This window comes from Vollenhovia emeryi, unplaced genomic scaffold (assembly GCF_000949405.1).
Source record: "Vollenhovia emeryi isolate VEMERY1.0 unplaced genomic scaffold, V.emery_V1.0 DF939162.1, whole genome shotgun sequence".
Lineage (NCBI taxonomy): Eukaryota > Metazoa > Arthropoda > Insecta > Hymenoptera > Formicidae > Vollenhovia > Vollenhovia emeryi.
The window spans coordinates 1,046,606-1,067,690 of NW_011967204.1; the positions used below are offsets into that span (position 1 = coordinate 1,046,606).

The following is a 21,085-nucleotide window of genomic DNA, read 5'->3' on the forward strand; positions in this document are numbered from 1 at the left end:
GTTTATGTGGGTTTATGCTGACAACTGCGGACAGGAAGATTGGCAGCAGAAATGGAATATACTCTGTTATTTGGTCGCTATATATATGTAATGTTATAATTACTTTATTTACCATTTAAAAATGTATTCTACACAAATACAAAAGTGACTTGGGGATGACAGAAATAAAGAAGTCATAGATTTCAAGCCGGTTAGATATTTACATTGGTTTTAAAAAAATTTATGTCTATATTCTATACTGTTAGATTACATGTGAGCTATAGAATGAACTAATAATTGTGGTATGTAGAAAAGTAAATCTCATTATGATTAATTTTCGAAATTTCAAATGCAAAGTCCACATATGTCCAACAGAGTTCGCTGGGATCGTTTTCTGTAACTGCCGTACACTTGTAATCTCCATTCATTATATAACCCCAGACCTCGGACATTTCATTCCGTTTATCTGGGTACAGTATAAAAGGTTAGTCAAGTTCAAATTAAAAAATAAGAAACTTTATAAAGCAATTAATTGTCTGATCGGTATATTCAAGATTCAATATTCATGGTATATTCAAGATCGTCTTGAATATACCATGTGATTATGAATACCGGGCTATGTTATTTCTACAAATAGTATTTCTTATTTTCATGTGAGTAACACATTGATCTGTATTGTGTACATAGGTGCTGTTATACGGGCATTCCCAGAGAGCAATTTGACAGGCGGAAAAGAAACTGTGTTGGTTCCAAACAAACAATCAGCGAAAACAATGGAACTCGCAGAATGGATATGGAAATATTACACACAAGAAGGTCCTAATACAGTGACGTGTAACCGTTGTCTTGAAATTTTACCTAATCATAACAGACTGCAAATCTTAAAATACCACTTATATGATAAACATGGAATAACAGAATTAGATGGGCATCCAGAACGTGACATCATACAGGAAAATTTTAAAATAACATGTCTAACAGCAACGTGTAATCATTGTAAAGGAAAAAGTAACCTTGCCATTTATGGTGTACATATTTTAATAATTCATTTAAGAACTATTCATTCGGATAAATATAATTTAAACAAGAGAAGGTCAGGTATATGGGCAAAGTACGATATAACAGACAACAAGGCAATATGCAAACAATGCAAAAGAATAATAAAAATAAATAGTAAAAAACCTCAAAGAAATTTATATCTTCACCTACATCGTTGTCGGCAAGTATAAGAAAATAAATAGTAATTAGTATACAGTGAGCATAAGGATAAAAATACATGTGAGAAATGTGTGTATACACAATACAAAGAGAGAGACGCTATTGTAAATTAAATAATTTTACATCTTATATATTTTGCATCGTGTTTTTTACAAGACCGTTAAACATTGTCACTCGGATTAATGTAGGTTCAAGAAGATAAAAATATCACACATATGGGACAAGTTTAACGTAAAAGAAAGCAAGGTTACGTGCAAAGAATGTAAAGGAACAATAAAAGTAAATAGTAAAATACCTACGAAAAATTTAAATGTTCATCTACGTCATTGTCGGTAAGTACACGTATGAGAAAATAAAATATTAATGAGTATACAGTAAGCATAAGGATAAAATTATATGTAAATCTGTGTGAATATATAATAACAATACCGAGAGAAAGAAGTTATTGTGAGCAAAATAACTTTATATCTTATTTACTTTACATCGTGCTGTTTTTACAAGACCGTTAAAAATGATTACTCCGATTAATATAGGCTAAAGATGAGACGAAAAATATCACACCTATGGGACAAGTTCAATGTGATAGAAAACAAGGCTACATGCAAAGAATGTAAAAGAACAATATTAATAAATCGTGAATATATGAGAGTAGAATTAACACAACATTTAATACTTTATTGTCAGTAAGTATGAGAAACATTTGAAATATTGGTAACTGCAGAATATATATAATCGTGAAATAATGCAGCTGTGCAAAGTGTACATATGTCATAGCAATATGAGTTACAGTAACAAAATTATTTTTCTCTTTGTCTGCCCACTCTTAAGTTACTTTAATAATTACTACCTGGACAAATGTAAGTTAAAAGAGATGCAAAGGAGATTACGCATATGGGACAAGTACGAGGTAACTAACACCAAAGCAACATGCAGGAAATGTAAAGAAGCAATAACAATAAACCGTGACACTCCTGCAACAAATTTAAGCGAACACTTACTTCAATGTCGGTAAGCACACATCTCAGAAACATTTACAATAATGATATTAAAAATAAATATGTTATTATAACATTTAAAGAAAGTGTGAATATATAATAGTTACTGTAAATTATGCAATTATTAAAAGGAAATTTGACTGCATTAATTTTTTTATAAGCTACTCAAATATTGACGACCTAAGTATAGGCTCATTAACGAACTTTCGAAAACCACACGCTTGGGAAAAGTTTGTTTATTATGGAGACAGAGCGATATGCAAGCGATGTTATAAAAACCTGGAACTAAGTGGTACACGACCAATAGCACGTTTACGGAGTCACTTAAAATATTGTCGGTAAGTACACATACAAGAAACAGTTTTAATATTAATGCATGTAATAACGTTCTCATCATTATATGAGAAAGTAATGTTAAACGAAAGTTGGTGAATATATAATGTCAATATACAACTGTTGTTAAAATTAACTAATGGTACATTTCACTGCATTTATTCTTCCGTAAGCCGCTTAAGTCTTGGTGAACTGAATAAAGATGCGTTAAAGAAGTTATGTAAAAGATCAGAAATATGGAAGAAGTTTGATGTAGATGGAAACAAGGCGATATGCCAGAAATGTAAAAAGGCACTGTCAATAAGTGGTAGAAAACCATTAGAAAATTTACGGGCTCACGTAACATCTTGTCGGTAAGTACTCATACAAGAAACATTTAGAATATTGATGAGTATGTGACAATATATTCATCATCACATAATAAAATTATAATTAAAGAAAGTTTGTGAATATGTATATGTCAATATACAACTATTATTGATGATAAGAAAGGTTTACATTTTATTGCAATTATTGTTCCATAAGCGGTTTCAATATTAATGATTTAAGTAAAGATGAGTTGAAAGAATTACGAAAACAATCACAGGTATCGAAGCAGTTTGATGAAGTTGGAAACAGAGCGACATGCAAGTGTAATAAAATTCTGTCACTAAATGGTATGCAGCCATCAGCAAATTTCCGGAATCACTTAACATGGTGTCGGTAAATATACATACAAGAAATATGTAGAATATTTATGAGTATGTGACAATATAGAAATCAAATGAATTAAATGAAAAAATTATATTTCAAAAAGTTTATGAATATGTAATATGTGTCAATATACAACTATTATTGAAAATAAGTAAATACTCCATAATAAACAAATAAATAAATGTGTAAATTTACGTTTTACTACATTTATTCTTCCATAACCGGCTTAAATCTTATTGTTAGTGGACTGAATAAAGATGAGCTAAAGAAGTTACGAAGAAACTCAGTAATATGGCAGAAGTTTGATGTAGAGGAAAACAAGGCGATATGCAAGGATCCGCCACCAAAAACAGGACAAATTTAAATTTGAATTTCCCGCCCCACGGGACGTTTCTTTTGTAATTTCGTTTTGACGAATAAAATTTTGTTGCAACAAATTGCCTATTGTGCCTGGATTTTGGTGGCGATATCATACCCTGTATGATATCGTCAGAATACCAATACAAGTATAAAAAAGCTTTCTAACAAATTTAAACAAGAGTTTGTCGGCAAAACATTCTGCAAAACAATATGCTGCGTCCTTTGATAGCAAATTGGATGCAGAAATGGAATTGATGTTTGCAGACAACTGCGGGTAGATTGGCAGCAGAAATGAAAAAACTCTGTTATTTGGTTGTGATGCATGTAATGTCATAATGACTTTTATCACCAATGAATTTTATCACTAAAAATTATCTCTACAACAATGATACAAAGTAACTTGGAGATGACAGAAAAGAAATCAGGTATTCAAGCCCATTAAATATTCATATTGGTTTCCGAAAAATTTATGTCTACTGTTAGCATAGTACCTGTATACAAGGTGTTAAGTAATCCCCTCCCCCAATCATACCCGCTCGCACGCATGCACGTATTGTACGTACGCACGCATGCGCGGGCTCTCCGCCTGGTTTCACACAAAGACATGGTGGAATACCATGCACGAGATCGAGACTGAAATGACCAAAGGGCCGACAGAGAGTGAACATACTAATTATACTATGCTGTTACTGCTGTTAGAGTACATACATGTGAAAAATAGAATGAGAAAACAGTTGTGATATGTAGAAAAGATAATCTTATTACAATTGATTCTTAAAATTTCAAATGCAAAGTCCATGTATAACCAACAGAGTTCGCTCGGGTCGTTTTCTGTAACTGCCCCATATTTGTAACTTCCATTCGTTATACACTCTAGTCCTCAGACGTTTCATTCCGTTTACCAGGGTAAGGTTATAAAAGATTAGTAAAGCTTAAATTCGAAAATACGAAATTTTATGAAGCAATCAATTGTATGTTAACTCCGCAAACAGTACGTCTTATTTTTATGTGTAATATAGGTATGTGTAGCATAAATATATATTGATCTGTGCTGTGTACTTAGGTGCTGTTATACTGGCATTCCTAGAGAGCAATTTGACAGGCGGAAAAGAAACTGTGTTGGTTCCAAACAAACAATCAGCGAAAAATCTAGCCATCCATATTCAAAACTAATAATTATATTTAACATAAAGTACTGAAAGAGGGTTATATCCCAATTATGGAAATTTAAATTCTAAGAGAGGTAACTGAATAATTAGACATATTTTTAAATACATTTAGTTAATTTTATTTGGAATTTCTACTTTTGGACACTTGTATAACGGCAGACAGAACAATGTAAAAACAATATGTATATTCGGATAACCACTAAAATTTCGAAATTCTCCAAATGAAACATTCTAACGAAAGAACAATGTCATTTATAGTTGCCAGTGATAATTAAGAATTAAACAAGGTAAGCTGGTTGTCAGCCCAACTGGCAAATTTTATTAAATTAGTTACAACGTGACCTTACTTCAGGTCCATTTCAAGTAACAATACAAAAGAAGTTTTTGTAGACAAGTGAGTGCAGTTCTGCAGTTCAAATTAAAACTCAAGAATGTTCGGATGTGTTTTTATTCTTTGCCTCTATATTACTATGAGGATGACTCGGTAGTCTACGAAAACAATTTAGTTTGTATTGCTACTTGAAAAGAATCTGAAGTAAGTTTGAAACGTTGAAACATTCTATTCTCTTCTTTCGATTTTGATACTTTCCTGAAATCAAGGAGTGAGAAGTATTTTAACTGTTCTGTCTGCGAGTGTACATGTGAAGTTACAATATATAAGAAGGCATGTATTTTGTAATTACAGATATCGAATATTTTAGTTATTGGAATTGTGATCTAACTTATTCAAGATGCTTTAGTCTTATACGATCAAGCTGTTGTGTGTTACAATATTTATTATCGTTCAGACTTGGAATATATATTTTGAAAACTTTTTGTTCAATGTAGAGGTTTAAAAGTTTGGCTCTTTGTTATGCTTGTTTGTTGAATTGTTTTGCATCCTGCAGATAAGAGAGAATAAAAACCAGAATTTGTTAACTTTTATATTATTGTTATTATACACCTTTATTATTCCATACTCCTTATAATAGAGCTTGGTATGGCAGGTAAACAGGATTGTATCGATTCTATCAGCATTTATTGCTATTATTTGTTTATCTGATGCTACTTTACACAAATCTTAACTGTGCGCCGATTATTTGTCTTTTTGAAATACAGCTTATTGGTTGGAGTAATCTATCCTTGAATTAATAAATAAATTTAACATTTGATGCTTCTAAGCATTTATTAAATTTATATTTAAATACGTCAAAAATACTTTTTATTGGGAAATATATTCTTACCATTTTTTTTTCAATAAAAAAGAAATTGTCTTCAAGCAACATCGTACAGTCAGTGATTCTCGAAACCTCCAATCATGAATAACGCGGAAATAATACAATACTCGCGATACATAACTCTATAATGCATGCACTTCGTGGAATAAATTACTTTTTTTTATCATGGATGCATAAAATAATGGAATGGAATGGATGGAATAGATGGAATGGATGGAAAGGTATGAAATAGTTGAAACGGATAGAATGAGATAGAATGGAAAGCTATTTTCTGCATTACTATGTCTTTAAAAGCTTAAGTATTTTTTATTTTAAAACATTTCGAAGCATGTTGACTATTAGTTTATTCGCATTTCCATAGTATTTCTTAATTTGGTTTTCTTTTCGACGTATCCTACATTTCAATTAGGAATCATACCTTTTTCGTCATTCCGCGTCCAATTTCACAAATGCTTTTTCAACTTATTGCAGCAGTTGTCACGCTTAGTATCGAACACGTTATAACATAAAACGTTTAAAATGGAAGTTGAAGAATGGCTACGGAAACATTACACACAAGAATGTCCTAATACAGTAAAGTGTAACCGTTGTGATGAAATTTTTTCTAATCAGAACAGACTGCAAATCTTAAAATATCACTTATATGAAGATCATGAAATAACAGAATTAGATGGGCATCCAGAACGTGAAATCATACAGCAAAATTATAAAATAACATGTCTAACAGCAACATGTAATCATTGTAGACGAAAAAGTAACCTTGCCATTTATGGTGTACATATTTTAATAATTCATTTAAGAACTATTCATTCGGATAAATATAATTTAATGAAGAGAAGAAGATCACGTATATGGGAAAAATACGATAAAACAGACGACAAGGCAATATGCAAACAATGTAAAACAGCAATAAAAATAAATAGTAAAATACCTACGAAAAATTTAAATGTTCACCTACGTCATTGTCGGTAAGTATATACATATATGAGAAAATAAAAAATATCAATGAGTTTACAATAAGCATAACGATGAAATTATATGTATGGTACGAAATGTGTGAATATACAATCACAGTGTACAAAGAGAGAGAAGTTATTGTGAATAAAATACTTTTACATTTTATTTATTTTACATTGTGTTTTTTTACAAGACCGTTAAAAATTATCACTCGGATTAATGTAGGTTAAACAAGGTACGAAAAATATCACACCTATGGGACAAGTTCAATGTGATGGAAAACAAGGCTACATGCAAGGAATGTAAGAGAACAATATCAATAAATAGTCAATATCCTAGAATAGAATTAACACAACATTTAATACTTTATTGTCGGTGAGTATGAGAAATATTTGAAATATTGGTAACTGCAAAATATATAATCGTGAAATAAGCATTTACGCAAAGTGTCTTAGCAATATGAGTTACCTTAAAAATTTTTTTTACATTTTGTCTATCCTCTCATAAGTTATTTTAAAAATTACCACCTGGACAAATGTAAGTTAAAAGAGATGCAAAGAAGATCACGCATATGGAACAAATACGAGGTGACTGACAACAAAGCAACATGCAGAAAATGTAAAGGAACAATAACAATAAACAGTGACACTGCTACAACAGATTTAAGTGAACACTTACTTCAATGTCGGTATGTATAAATCGTAGAAACATTTATAATATTGATATAACAAAGTAAATATAATATTATAATAATTAAGGGAAGTGTAAATATACATATAACAGTTACTGTTACTTATGGACTTATTGTAAAAAATAACAATTTTTATTCCATTTATTCTTTCATAAGCTACTCATATATTGACAACCTAAGTATAGGTAAATTAAAGAATTTACGAAGATCACACATATGGGAAAAGTTTGATTGTAATGGAGACGGTGCGACATGCAAGCAATGTAAAAGAAACCTGGTAATAAGTGGTACACGACCAATATCATATTTACGAAGTCACTTAAAATATTGTCGGTAAGTATAAACATACAAGAAACATTTGGAATATTGATGAGTATGTGACAATATACTCATTATTACATAATAAAATGATATTGAATAAAGAAAGTTTGTGAATACATAATGTCATTATACAACTATTAGTGAAAATATCTAAGTTTACATTTTACTGCATTTATTCTTTCAGAAGCGGCTTAAATACAACTGAAGATGAGTTGAAAAAGTTGCGAAGAAGATCATTAATATGGGAAAAGTTTGACGAAGAGGGAAACATGGCAATATGCAAGCAATGTAAAAGAACAGTGTCCATAAACAAAACACATCCAACTATATATTTACGAATGCACTTAAAAAATTGTCGGTAAGTACACATACAACAACATTTGTAATTTAGATGAGTATATGATAATATACTTACCGTTACACAATAAATTAATATTTAAATAAAGTTTGTGAATACATAATATCAGTATAGAATTAGTATTGAAAATAACTGAGTGTACATTTTACTGCATTAATTTTTCCATAAGCGGTTTAAATATAACCAAAGATGAGATGAAGAAGTTACGAAGAAGATCAGTAATATGGGAGAAGTTTGATGAAGAAGGAAACAAGACGATATGCAAGCAATGTAAAAGAACAGTGTCCATAAATGAAACACAACCAACTACATATTTACGGAGGCACTTAAACTATTGTCGGTAAGCACACATACAAAAATATTTGTTGTTTTGATGAGTATGTAATAATATACTTATCATTATATGACAAATTAATATTTAAATAAAAGTTTGTGAATATTTACACAAGGTGAATATACATCCATTTTAGAAAATAAGTAAATTTACATTTACTGCATTTATTCTTTCAGAAGCGGCTTCAATCTTGATGCACCAAAGGTAGATACGTTCAAGAAATCACAAAGAAGATCACTAATATGGGAGAAGTTCGATGAAGAGGAAAACAGGGCTACATGCAAACAATGTAAAAAAACACTGTCAATAAGTGGTAAACAAGCAATACTAAATTTGCGGAGACACTTAAAATGTTGTAGGTAAGTACACATTCTAGAAGTATTTGTAATATTGATGGGTATGTGATAATATACTCATCATTACATGATAAATTAATATTTAAAGAAAGTTTGTGAATATACAACGTATGAATAAGAGGTGAATAACAGCTGTTGTAGAAAATACCTAATTGTACACTTTACTGTATTTATTCTTACATAAGCGGTGTAAATCTCAATGAGCTAAGTGAAGATGAGTTGAAGAAGCTACAAAGAAGATCAGTAGTATGGGAGAAGTTTGATGAAGAGGGAGACACGGCTATATGCAAACAATGTAAAAAATCACTGACAATAAATGATAAACAGCCATTAGTAAGTTTACGGCAACACTTAAAATTTTGTCGGTAAGTACACATACAAGAAATATTTGTAATATTGATGTATGTGTAATAATATTCTCATCATTACGTGATAAATTAATATTTAAAGAAAGTTTACGAATATATAACGTCAATATACAGTTGTAGTAGAAAATAACTAATTGTACATTTATTCTTTCATAAGCGGCTTATACCTAGATGAGGATGAGTTGAAGAAGTTACGAAGAAAATCACAAATATGGGAAAAGTTTCATGTATATGGAGACAGGGCAACATGCAAGCAATGTAAAAGAACAGTGTTAGTAAGTGATACACGACCAGCAGCATATTTACGGAGGCATTTACAATATTGTCGGTAAGTACACGTACAAGACACATTTGTAATCTTGATGAGTATGTGATAATATACTCATCATAACATGGTAAAATAATATTTTAAAAAGTTTATGAACTTTACATTTTACCACATTTATTCTTTTAGAAGCGGTTTAAATCTAGATGAACAAAATAAAGTTGGGATGAAAAAATTACGAAAAGGAGAAATATGGGAGAAGTTTGATAAAGAAGATAACATGGCAATATGCAAGCAATGTAAAAAACCTATAAAATTGGGTTCTAATTATTCAAGCAAGTTACGTCAACATTTGTCTTGTTGCCGGTGAGTACACAAACAGATAAAAGTGGAAATACTGATGAGTGTTACGGCCAGTCAGGCGCACGCTTGCCGAAGGGCAGCCCACAGTGCCTTAAATGATATTAAAGGAAAGGGCGTATACATATATGTGTACAATTGGAAAAATGAAGTAATTGTATAAATATAATTTGACATTTCATTACTTATATTCTTTCATAAGGGGCTTAAATCTTAATGACCTAAGTGAAGATGAGTTAAAGAAGTTACGAAGGAAATCACAAATATGGGAAAAGTTCGATGAAAACGGAGACCGCGCAACATGCAAACAATGTACAAAAACAATTAAAATGCAGCCTAAGAATAAAGCAGCAAGTTTACATCTTCATTTACATTATTGTCGGTAAGTACGTATATGAATAATATATAAAATTATAATATTTGAAATATTGATAAGTATAAAATAAATACATACATATAATCAAATAATATTTAAGGAGAAGATAACCATAGACATTAGAAATATGTAGTTATTGTAAAAGAATTAATAAATATATATTTTATTTCATTAATTGTTTCCTAAGCGGCTCAAATCTTAATGATGCAAGCAAAGATGAGTTGAAGAAGTCACGAAGAACATCGAAGATATGGGAAAAGTTTTATGATAATGGAGACATTGCTACATGCAAACAATGTACAAAAACAATTAAATTGAAGCCAAATCAAGAAATATCATATTTATATTATCATTTTCATGCTTGTCGGTAAGTATACATACGAATAACATCTGAAATATTGATGAGTATGTCAAATAAATATAAAAAATAATATTTAAAGAATGAGTGAACATTATGCTCTGCAAATATGTAGTTCTGTATGAAGTAATAAATTATGTATTTTAATGCATTTATTTTTCGTAAGCGGCGTAAATCTTAATGATCTAAGTAAAGATGAGTTGAAGAAATTACGAAGAAGATCACAAGTGTGGGGAAAGTTTGATATTAATGGAGACAGTGCTACATGCAAACAATGTACAAAAACAATTAAAGTAAAGCCAAATCGAGAATTAATGAGTTTCCATTATCATTTACGTAATTGTCGGTAAGTACATATACGAATAACATTTGAAGTATTGATGCAAATATGCAATAATATCAGAAAATAATATTTAAACAATAATATTTAAATAATATTAAAGGAAAGAATAAATATTATAAACTGGAAGTATGTAGTTTCTGTATAAAAATAATTAATTGTGTATTTTATTGCATTTATTCTTACATAAGTGGCTCCAATTTTTATGAACTGAGTAAATATAAGTTGAAGAAATTACCAAGGAGAAAATCACAAACGTGGGAAAAATTCGAAGATAATGGAGACACTGCGACATGCAAACAATGTACAAAAACAATTAAACTGCAGCCTAAAAAACAAGTAGCAAGTTTACATCATCATTTAAATTATTGTCGGTAAGTACATATATGAATAATATTTGAAATATTGACGTGTATAAAATAAGTGCAATAATATAATATTCAAGAAATTGATAACCATATACATTGGAAATATGTAGTTAAAGTAAAAAATAACTAATTATATAGTTTATTGCTTTTATTTTTTTCTTAAGCGGCGTAAATCTTAAAGGCGTAACAAAAGATGAGCTGAGAAAGTTAAGAAGAAGATCAAAAATATGGGAAAAGTTCGATGATAATGGAAACAGTGCTACATGTAAACAATGTACAAAAACAATTAAACTGAAGCCAGGTCATGAAGTATCAAGTTTACATTTCCATATACGTTATTGTCGGTAAGTACTTATACGAATAACATTTTAAATATTGATTAGAATATAAAATAAATATAAGAAAATAATATTTAAAGATAAAGTGAACATTATACATTGGAAATATGTATTTCTTGTACAAAAATAATTAATTCAGAATTTTATTGCATTTATTCTTTCATAAGCGGCTTAGATCTTAGTGAACTAAATGAAGATGAGTTGAAGAAGTTACGAAGAAGATCAGTAGTATGGGAGAAGTTTGATGAAGAGGGAGACAAGGCTATATGCAAGCTATGTAAAAAAACACTTTCACTAAGTTGTAAAGAACCAGTAACAAATTTACGGATCCACTTACAATATTGTCGGTAAGTATATGTATATCCAAAAACGTTTGTAATATTGATGATACATTTGTGATATATGATAATATACTCATCACTACATGATAAAATAATATGTGTAAAGAAACTTTGCGAATATACATATAATGTCGACGTATAATGTATATTCTACAATAATACGTATACAACTATTGTAGAAAATAAGTACGTTTACATTTTACTGCTTTGATTCTTTTCTAAGCGGCTTAAATCTTGGTGAACTAAATAACGATGAGTTAAAGAAATTACGAAGAAGGTCAGTAATATGGGAGAAGTTTGATGAAGATGGAGACAATGCTGTATGCAAACAATGTCAAAAAACACTGTTAATAAGTGATAAAAAACAACCCGTAACAAATTTGCGGAGCCACTTAAAATATTGTCGGTAAGTACACATACAAGAAAAATTTGTACTTAATAATTATGCAATAATATATTCGACATTACATGATAAAATAAATATTTAAAGAAAATTGGTGATTATATGTATGTGTAACGTCAATTAACAACTATTGTAGAGAATAACTAATTGTACATTTCATTTCGTTTATTCTTTCTTAAGCGGTTACAGTATTGGTAAAGTAAATGAAGATAAGTTAAAAAAGTTAGGAAGGAGATCACATATATGGTTGAAGTTTGTTGAAGAGGGAAACAGGGCGATATGCAAGCAATGTAAAAAAAAAGTGTTAATAAGTGGTGCACGACCAGCATCAAATTTATGGAGCCACTTACAACATTGTCGGTAAGTATACATACAAGAAATGTTTGTAATGTTGATGAATATGTGACATATACTCATTACTACATGATAAATTAATATTTAAAGAAAGTTTGTGAGTAGATAATGTCAATATACAACTATTGTAGAAAATATTGTAACTAATTGTACATTTTAATACATTTATTCTTTCATAAGGAGCTCAAATATTACTGAACTAAATAAAGATAAGGTGAAGAAGTCACGGAAAAAACCACAAATATGGGAAAAGTTTCATGTAGATGGAAACAGGGCAACATGCAAGCAATGTAAAGGAACAGTGTTAATAAGTGATACACAACCAGCAGTAGATTTACGGAAGCACTTACGATTATGTCAGTAAGTACACATACAAGGAACATTTGTAATATTGATGCGTATGTAATAATAGTCTCAGTATTACAGGTACATGATAAAATAATAATGAAATAAAATTTGTGAATATATAATGTTAATATACTACTATTGTTAAAAAAACTAATTGTACATTTTACTTTATTTATTCTTTTATAAGCTGCTTAAATCTAAATGAAGATGAATTGAAGAAGTCACGAAGAAGATCACAAATATGGGAAAAGTTTTATGTAGATGGAAACAGGGCAATATGCAAGCAATGTAAAAGAACAGTGTTAGTAAGTGATATACAACCAGCAATATATTTACGGGTGCACTTACGACATTGTCGGTAAGTACACATACAAGAAACATTTGTAATATTGATGCGTATGTAATAATAGTCTCAGTATTACAGGTACATGATAAAATAATAATGAAATAAAGTTTGTGAATATATAATGTTAATATACAAATATTGTACAAAATAACTAATTGTACATTTTATTTCCTTTAATCTTTCATAAGCGGCTTAAATCTTCATGGTCAAAGTAAAGATGAGTTGAAGAAAGTACCAATAAGACTAGAAATATGGGAGAAATTTGATAAAGATGGAAACAGGGCAATATGCAAGCTATGTAGAAAATCTCTATCAATAAGTGGAAGAGATCCAAAATCAAATTTACGGAGTCACTTAGCATGTTGTCGGTAAGTATACATACAAGACATATTTAAAATATTGATGAGTATATAAAAATATATTCATCATCACATGATAAAGTTATATTTAAAGAAAATTTACGAATATACATGTCAGTTTTTTCAATATACAACTATTATTGAAAATAAGTAAGTTACATTTTACTGCATTTATTCTTCCATAAGCGGCAAATCTTGCGATAAATGAAACAAAGATGAGTTGAAGAAGTTATGAAGAAGATCACAAGTATGGGAAAAATGCTATAAGAATGGAGATAGTGCGATACATTTGCAATGTATATGCAATGTACATGCAAACAATGTACGGGATCAATACAACTGCAGGATAATAATAAAACATGAAATTTATGCTATCATTTACGTTATTATCAGTAAGCAGATTTACCAATAACATGTAAAATATTGATGAGTGTAAAATGAACGTAATGAAATATTATTCAACGGAAGAAGAAAATCTCTAAGTATTAAAATACCGAATTTGTGCCACCGACTCGGACGCGAAAGAAGCCTCTGAGCCCTGATCCAATAACGCGCGGACTCTAATCACCTCCTTACTCGAATTCAAAGCTCCGACCTGAGCAGTTGCTAACAACACAGTCTCCGTGAGGGGAGAGGCTCTGGCAGAGTGAGCGCCAACAATTACTGGCTTCGTTTCGACGTCGACCCGCCCCGACTTCTCAGTCGGGGGAGCGCGACCCTCAGCAGCCTGCACGGCAGCCGCTTTCGGGTGCAAAAGGGTGTGGTGCTTCCGCTGACAACCGGGGGCACCGCAACGTTTATTCGATTGGCAATCGCGAACTCTATGCCTCCCTAAGCAGTTGTAGCAAGCGCCCGAACGTTGCACACAGTCACGTCGGTCACTCGCAGACTTCGCTTTAAAACTAATACATTTTATCAGGGGATGAGTCCCCGAACAAGCAACACATTTCGCTTTATCCGACGTCGAGGAGGAAGTGCTAGCGTGAAAGACCTTCCGTGTTTTATTAACAGGCTTACTATCGTGAGCTGTTCTCTTCTCCCCCTTATTACTCGTTAGAGATTCCGAACTCAACATGTTGAGCGTCTGTGCTCGCCTTTCCAGGAAATCTATTATGTCTGCAAAGGTAGGCAGGTATTTCAACAGATCAAAGTCTGCCGATCCCATACTCAAAGCAGCCTTCCGGTCTTTCGCGCTGAGCTCAGCCTCCCAGAGTCTCCGAGACTCCGGATCTAATTTCTCCGCGAGAATGTGGACAAGCCACTGATCCCAATGCATTACCGGCAACCTCATATTCGTGAGCGCGCGAACAATACGCGTCGCTTCGTCGGTAAACGCACGCAAGCCTACCGCCGATTCCTTCTTTAAGTGTTGGAGTTGTAACAAAGACGTAAGATATTTCGCAAGAATGAGACGTGGGTTATGATATCTCGCCTTTAGCGTTGACCATGTACTAACATAGTTCGCGTTTGTCGTTTTGACATCCCTGATTAACTCGGCAGCCGGACCCTTCAAGCACGATTTCAGAAATTGCAACTTAGTCACGTCCGCGAACTTGGGCACCTCGTGTACCAGAGCGGTAAAGAGGTCGCAAAAGCTCTCCCAGTCCTCGTATTTCCCCGAGAACGTGGGTAACGGTATTCGCGGTAGACGCACCACGGACGCATCCGCCTCCGGCTCGGATGGCTCCGTGTCCACCCGTCGAACACTTGAAACCGATTCCTCCCGGGCCTCGAACGGCACACGCGAAGTCACCAATAAATCGCGCACATCCTCGTAAGTGGCATGCAACGTAGCGTACACATCGTCCACCATATACGGATCCGTTTCCGCCCCCTTTTTGGCTGAAATTTCCAAATGTGTCTTGCGCGCATTATCCCAGATCTCATTCAAGCTCTCCAACCGCGATTGAATAACAGTTTTGTTCAAAGTAGCGCTATCTTTACTGCGAAAGCGTTCCTGTATTAAACGCATCTCCTTTAGACGCACGTTCTGTAACGCGACCCATTTCCTCAACGTAGGAGGCGCCATGGTAAGCAACTCGATATCGCCAATTAAATTCACCGAACAAGATCAGCGTATATTTCACAACACGACAATACCCTTTCACGGTAGTGCAGACGGCACCCGGACAAGTGTCCGTCACGCAACCCGAATCGCTTAGGTCCGCGACGTAGGTACAAAACGGGGTTTGTACCTACTTATGGTTGTCGACGAGCCTCGAATGGCAATTGGTCCAGAAACTCGTACCGCCACACAGTTCCGAGCAGTATTCCAAATGCGTTATGCTCACACCGCATACACTCTCTGGGACGACCAACACTGTCTCCCTCGCAATCGCTCTCCTTCACACCGCCTCAGGTTTCACAATAAGTGCGTAAACGCGCTGAAAACGGTACAGAGAAACAGTACTATGTCATGAACGAGAAGACATGCATCCCACACCTTCCTCACCCGGGGCACCAGAAATTTGTGTTTGTATCGCTTCATCTATCTCGATGAAGCCCTAGCCGAAGTTTGAATCATCGGAACGCCTCGGACATTCGGTACGCGCATAAGTCTCATAAATATTAAAGCCGTGGGTTCGTAGATAAGGAAGCGGGATGCAATCTTTGAAAGGAACACATAATTACAACATGCCATTTTCCGCGATACACACCCACTTGCTTAGGCATAAAAACCCTTGCGAGTCAAGGGAAAAGCCCGAGCAAGCGCTCACTTTATTGATTCTCAAATACCTGGCCCGCCGCATTAGCGGGCGCAGGCAGCAACCCGTCATATACATGCCCATTCACATCAATCACATCACATAGTCGCAAGTACATCCGGTAACCGGCTCAACGCGCGGTAACTGTCTCTCCGCGAGACCGTAATGGCCACGAAAGCCCGAAATGGCGGCGCGTCGTCACAGATCGATACCGCCCCCTTTCCCGAAGAAACATCCGTCGTCCCGCTGTCCCGTCGGAAGGTACGTCGAACCGCGTATTTATCCGCGGCCGACGCTGTGGGAGGGTGATGCGGCTGGCCCCTCCGCACCCCCACACGCCAGAGATGAGGCTCGCGTCCACCCCGGGAACACGGCCCGCAAAGTGACGAGGCGACGCACTCGGCCACCCCGTCCCCCCAAACCAAGATCCAAAGCCGCAACGCGGGCTAGAGAGAGAGAGATAGAGCGATGAGACGGCGTACCACGCACGTCCCGCACTCCCCACCCGCCACGACAGCGAGACGGCGCGCACGCGAGGTACAATGGTGGAAGGCCCGAATGGCCGTCGTCACCCCTACCCCCCGCGGACGCCCCATAATTACCTTTGTCCTTCCCGATATTCGCCGCGCCGGTCGGATCCGCCGTCGAACGAGCCGCAGGGCGCTCGCCTTCTCCCGGTGGCTGAATCCGTTGTATCTCCCGGGCAGAAGCCTGGCAAAGGCGAGCGAGATCGCCTGGGCAGGGTCCCCCCGTCCCACCGTCGTTGTGTAGTGGACGATGGTCGCTCAGCCTCCCGCGCTCGTAGGCTGGATAGCGCAGGATCTGCGGGCACTCTCCACCGTCCTCTCGACCGCCCTCTCGCAACGGCCGGCTAGCTGTCGCAGGGTCCACCGGGTCCACGGGCCTTCCCGATGATCTTCGTCCATCCACCCGTGCCTTGACCGTTACGCCCGGTCTACAATGAGTCGTTAGTCGTTAGTCAGAAGTCGGAACTATATGTCGGTCCTTTTTCTTCCACCCAGAAAGGAAAAGAATCAACATATAGTTGCGACTTCTGACTAACGACTATCGACTCATTGTAGACCGGGCCTTACTCTCTTGACTGCGAACGGTTCTCTCCTCCGTTTCGCACTCTCCTCTCTCCCGAATCGCACTGCCGCACTGTCGCTAGCCGGAAGGAAAGTTGGCGAAGGAGGCGACTCGCACCGCGCACGCCGCACTCGCTTCCGCTCGCACACTTGCGCGCCGCGCACGCGCGGCCGGCGCCGTCGAACACTTTCGCCGCGCGGCGGCAACGCCGTTCCGCCGGTAACCCGGCTAATACAAACGACCGCTCATTCGCCGCGAACAAAATGAATAAATATATTCAAAACTATACGAAAAATATTTTAGAAGGACCGGAACTCCGACTTTCCGATCAGCAGAGCACACTTATCTGCTTAGAAATGGATTTTTCGGGGATTATGAATTTTTAAAAAGTAACAGAGACTTGCCACTGCCTAGAACTCTTCGGAAAATGAATATACATATATATTTAGAGCTCTAAGAGAAATATTTTAGAAGGACCGGAACCCCGACTTTCCGAGCAGCAGAGCACACTTATCTGCTTAGAAAGGTGTTCTTCGGGGATTATGAATTATTAAAAAGTAACAGAGACTTGCCACTGCCTAAAATTCTTTGAAAAATGAATAAATGTGTTCAGAACTACACGAGAAATAGTTTAGAACCCGTAGAACTATCGAAAATCCGTCAGCGTCTTAGTCTTATGATAAATACATCATTTTTTCTATCGGCTGTTTTTGTATAAAATCGCCGGAACTATTATTAAAAAGTATCAGGAACTATGGAACTCGACTGCATGCGACAAGAACTCCCTTTAATTTTGGATCTGCTAGAAAGTGATCTGCTACGGGAAGTTAGCAGATCATTTTTTCGATCGACTGTTTTTTGGTTTTAATCAACCGAACTATTATTAAAAAGTATCAAGAACTACAGAACTCGACTGCATGCGATAAGAACTCCATTTTATTTTTGATCTGCTGGGAAATGATATGCCAACTTCACAGGCATTCCGACATTTCTGATGATGTCTGTGAAGTTGGCATATCATTTCCCAGCAGATCAAGAATAAAATGGAGTTCTTATCGCATGCAGTCGAGTTCTGTAGTTCTTGATACTTTTTAATAGTAGTTCTGTTGATTTTATACAAAAACAGCCGATAGAAAAGAAAGATGTATTTATCATAACACTAAGACGCTGACGGATTTTCGATAGTTCTACGAGTTCTAAACTATTTCTCGTGTAGTTCTGAACACATTTATTCATTTTCCAAAGAATTTTAGGCAGTGGCAAGTCTCTGTTACTTTTTAATTACTTTATTAGAAGCTGTTATATTCTTAATATCTATTTTATAATTTATATGTATACAATTTTAATATTCTCCCCAATAGCTTTAGCGACGATAGAAAGTTAAGAAAACCTATTTTTATCCGAGTTTTCACTTGGCACACTAGGGATTCACTAGTACTGGCTCATGGTAGTGATTATCCAACATTTAACTATTATCAGAAAAAACTTGAGAGCGGCCACCGGAAGTCTACTAGCTCAGAAACAGACGCACCCCCTGGCAAAGTGGATGTCAACTACGTCCGTTAATTCGGTAACGGTATGTACACAAGCTATAGTTCATGTCCAAACTTTTCAGATGGTTATGAGAGTCAGATGAGATAAACAAGTGAATCAATCAATTGGTCTGACTTTGTATTATTTAGAACAACAGATTGATTCACTTATTTATCTCCTCTGACTCTCATATCCATCTGAGAAGTGTGGACATGAACCGTAGTTTGTGTACCGTTACCGAGTGAACGGACGTAGTTGACGTCCACTTTGTCAGGGAGCGCATCTGTTTCTGGTAGACTTCCGGTGGCCGCTCTCAGGTTTCTCTCTGCCATTATACATATGTATTGTACATATGTATACGTATTTAATAAGGAAAATGTAATTTCAAAAATTATAATATTTTAATTAGCATGCGTATATCTTTAAATTACTAAAACATGTTTTAATGGTATGCATTACTCAACAAGTAAAATGTCAGTAATACCCAGCAAGCAAAATGTTAGCAGTCTGCCAGCGGAGGATCCCCACATTTTTTATGGAAATTGGCTTTCGGTTAAATTTGTTGAAATTGAAGTATGTTGCTTTGCCTACTTTACTGATAAAAAGTATCAATAAGCACAATCTTCTAAAACAATAGGTTGGACGTCACGGAATTTCAAAGAAAGCTGAAACTATTAGGATTTGAAGGTAAAGAAGATTTGAAGTTTAGAAGAACTTATTTTGGTTTAACAATAAGGTAATTTGTAATGTTTCATGTGGATTCGCTTGCCAGTGTCAAGATCGCGGAAGATAGCACTAATTTGTTCTTACTATCAGTCATTTATTATATCTATGATTTACTGACAATGACATGATAAGAGCGATTTTGATTCGCAATTATTTCCTACAATTTTTTATTTAAAAAAATGTTAATGGTAAGATTGTTTTATATGGGCCTTAGTTTGCCTACCAAAGGTAAAAAAACGTTTTATGGTAATCTGTATTGATTAATGGCTCAAATAAAAGATCTCGTCAAGTAGATTTAGAATATATCTCTATATTTTTGTATTATTGTATACGCCTGTGGTTTATGAAACAAAGGACGCCATAATTTATATTTTGAAAAAATTATTTTAAAAAATAATTTTCATTTTAAAAGAATTATTTTATATCTAAATTTTACGAGCGAATCCGCATGAAAAAAAATTACAAATCACTTATTGTTAAACAAAAATAAATTTCTAAACTCTATATCCGTTTACCTACAAATTCTAATATTTTCAGCTGTAAAGTTTCGTGGCACCCAAACTATTGCTTTTATGTGGTTGTGCCCATTGACGCTTTTTATCAGTAAGGCAAGAAGAGTAACGTATATCAATTTCAACACATTTAATCGAAAGCCAATTTCCATAAGAAATGTGCGGGGTCCTTTGATCAGTATGTATTGCAGGGAGTTGACATTAACTGCACATTAAACTTGTGTTTCTACCTGCAGAGCTTTGAAGCATTATATGCGTGACAACATGTAGAATAATATTATTATGCCTGCGGAATTACAGAGCTATTGTTAATATTTTATTACGAAAGATGATAGCTTGATATATGGTAAAAATAAAAGAAAAAGCTGAAAGCTTTTCAGCACAATTCAAAGGATGATTTTTATGAAGTGTGATCCAATTCGTGCATTTTCCATTTGTAAGGTCTTCTTTTATAAATTTGTAATTTCTCTTGCAATAAAATGGTAGGAACGGATTGCAATAAACGAGCTTAACGGGAAGTTAACTTCAATAAAAATGCTCGGTTCAATGTTAAGGTTCCATCGTCCTTTGAATATTTGCTGCAATAAATGCGGCACAATACTGTAAACTTTCTGT

At 34.7% G+C, this 21,085-nt stretch overlaps 3 protein-coding genes across 4 annotated transcripts; 2 read left to right on the forward strand and 1 right to left on the reverse strand.

The window, feature by feature from the left end:
• Window positions 1-463: 463 nt before the first annotated feature.
• Window positions 464-3,655, forward strand: LOC105564579. Its single transcript, XM_012017048.1, has 9 exons — window positions 464-522; window positions 667-1,198; window positions 1,386-1,529; window positions 1,731-1,880; window positions 2,026-2,205; window positions 2,354-2,530; window positions 2,699-2,878; window positions 3,051-3,227; window positions 3,462-3,655. The coding sequence occupies exons 2-9, from the start codon at window positions 753-755 to the stop codon at window positions 3,580-3,582; spliced, it is 1,575 nt and encodes a 524-aa protein (XP_011872438.1). The 5' UTR covers window positions 464-522; window positions 667-752; the 3' UTR covers window positions 3,583-3,655.
• Window positions 3,656-3,893: 238 nt separating this feature from the next.
• LOC105564581 lies at window positions 3,894-14,173 on the forward strand. Of its 2 annotated transcripts, none has more exons than XM_012017051.1 (24): window positions 3,894-4,484; window positions 4,642-4,821; window positions 6,436-6,932; window positions 7,147-7,296; window positions 7,430-7,609; window positions 7,769-7,945; window positions 8,118-8,291; window positions 8,461-8,631; window positions 8,802-8,984; window positions 9,167-9,346; window positions 9,507-9,677; window positions 9,804-9,980; window positions 10,177-10,356; window positions 10,538-10,717; window positions 10,875-11,054; window positions 11,240-11,422; window positions 11,581-11,760; window positions 11,922-12,101; window positions 12,319-12,501; window positions 12,679-12,858; window positions 13,033-13,212; window positions 13,388-13,558; window positions 13,735-13,914; window positions 14,092-14,173. In XM_012017051.1, exons 3-24 carry the CDS (start codon window positions 6,484-6,486, stop codon window positions 14,111-14,113), a joined length of 4,011 nt encoding a protein of 1,336 aa, XP_011872441.1. In that variant the 5' UTR covers window positions 3,894-4,484; window positions 4,642-4,821; window positions 6,436-6,483; the 3' UTR covers window positions 14,114-14,173. The 2 variants fall into 2 exon arrangements, with proteins under 2 accessions (XP_011872441.1, XP_011872440.1); XM_012017050.1 differs by having other exon boundaries at window positions 3,895-4,569.
• A 189-nt stretch (window positions 14,174-14,362) lies between these two features.
• LOC105564580 lies at window positions 14,363-18,299 on the reverse strand. Its single transcript, XM_012017049.1, has 3 exons — window positions 17,705-18,299; window positions 17,213-17,565; window positions 14,363-17,056 (listed from the first exon to the last, which is right to left on the reverse strand). The coding sequence occupies exon 3, from the start codon at window positions 15,932-15,934 to the stop codon at window positions 14,384-14,386; it is 1,551 nt and encodes a 516-aa protein (XP_011872439.1). The 5' UTR covers window positions 15,935-17,056; window positions 17,213-17,565; window positions 17,705-18,299; the 3' UTR covers window positions 14,363-14,383.
• Between the last annotated feature and the right edge of the window lie 2,786 nt (window positions 18,300-21,085).

Coding starts and splice junctions, on each gene's coding strand:
- LOC105564581 (XM_012017051.1), top strand. CDS start 6,484: ATGGAAGTTGAAGAATGGCTACGGAAACATTACACACAAGAATGTCCT. Junction 10,718..10,874: donor TATCATTTTCATGCTTGTCG/GTAAGTATACAT, acceptor ATTTTTCGTAAG/CGGCGTAAATCTTAATGATC. Junction 12,102..12,318: donor ATCCACTTACAATATTGTCG/GTAAGTATATGT, acceptor TTCTTTTCTAAG/CGGCTTAAATCTTGGTGAAC.
- LOC105564580 (XM_012017049.1), bottom strand. CDS start 15,934: ATGGCGCCTCCTACGTTGAGGAAATGGGTCGCGTTACAGAACGTGCGT.
- LOC105564579 (XM_012017048.1), top strand. CDS start 753: ATGGAACTCGCAGAATGGATATGGAAATATTACACACAAGAAGGTCCT. Junction 1,199..1,385: donor CTTCACCTACATCGTTGTCG/GCAAGTATAAGA, acceptor GGATTAATGTAG/GTTCAAGAAGATAAAAATAT. Junction 1,881..2,025: donor CATTTAATACTTTATTGTCA/GTAAGTATGAGA, acceptor CCCACTCTTAAG/TTACTTTAATAATTACTACC.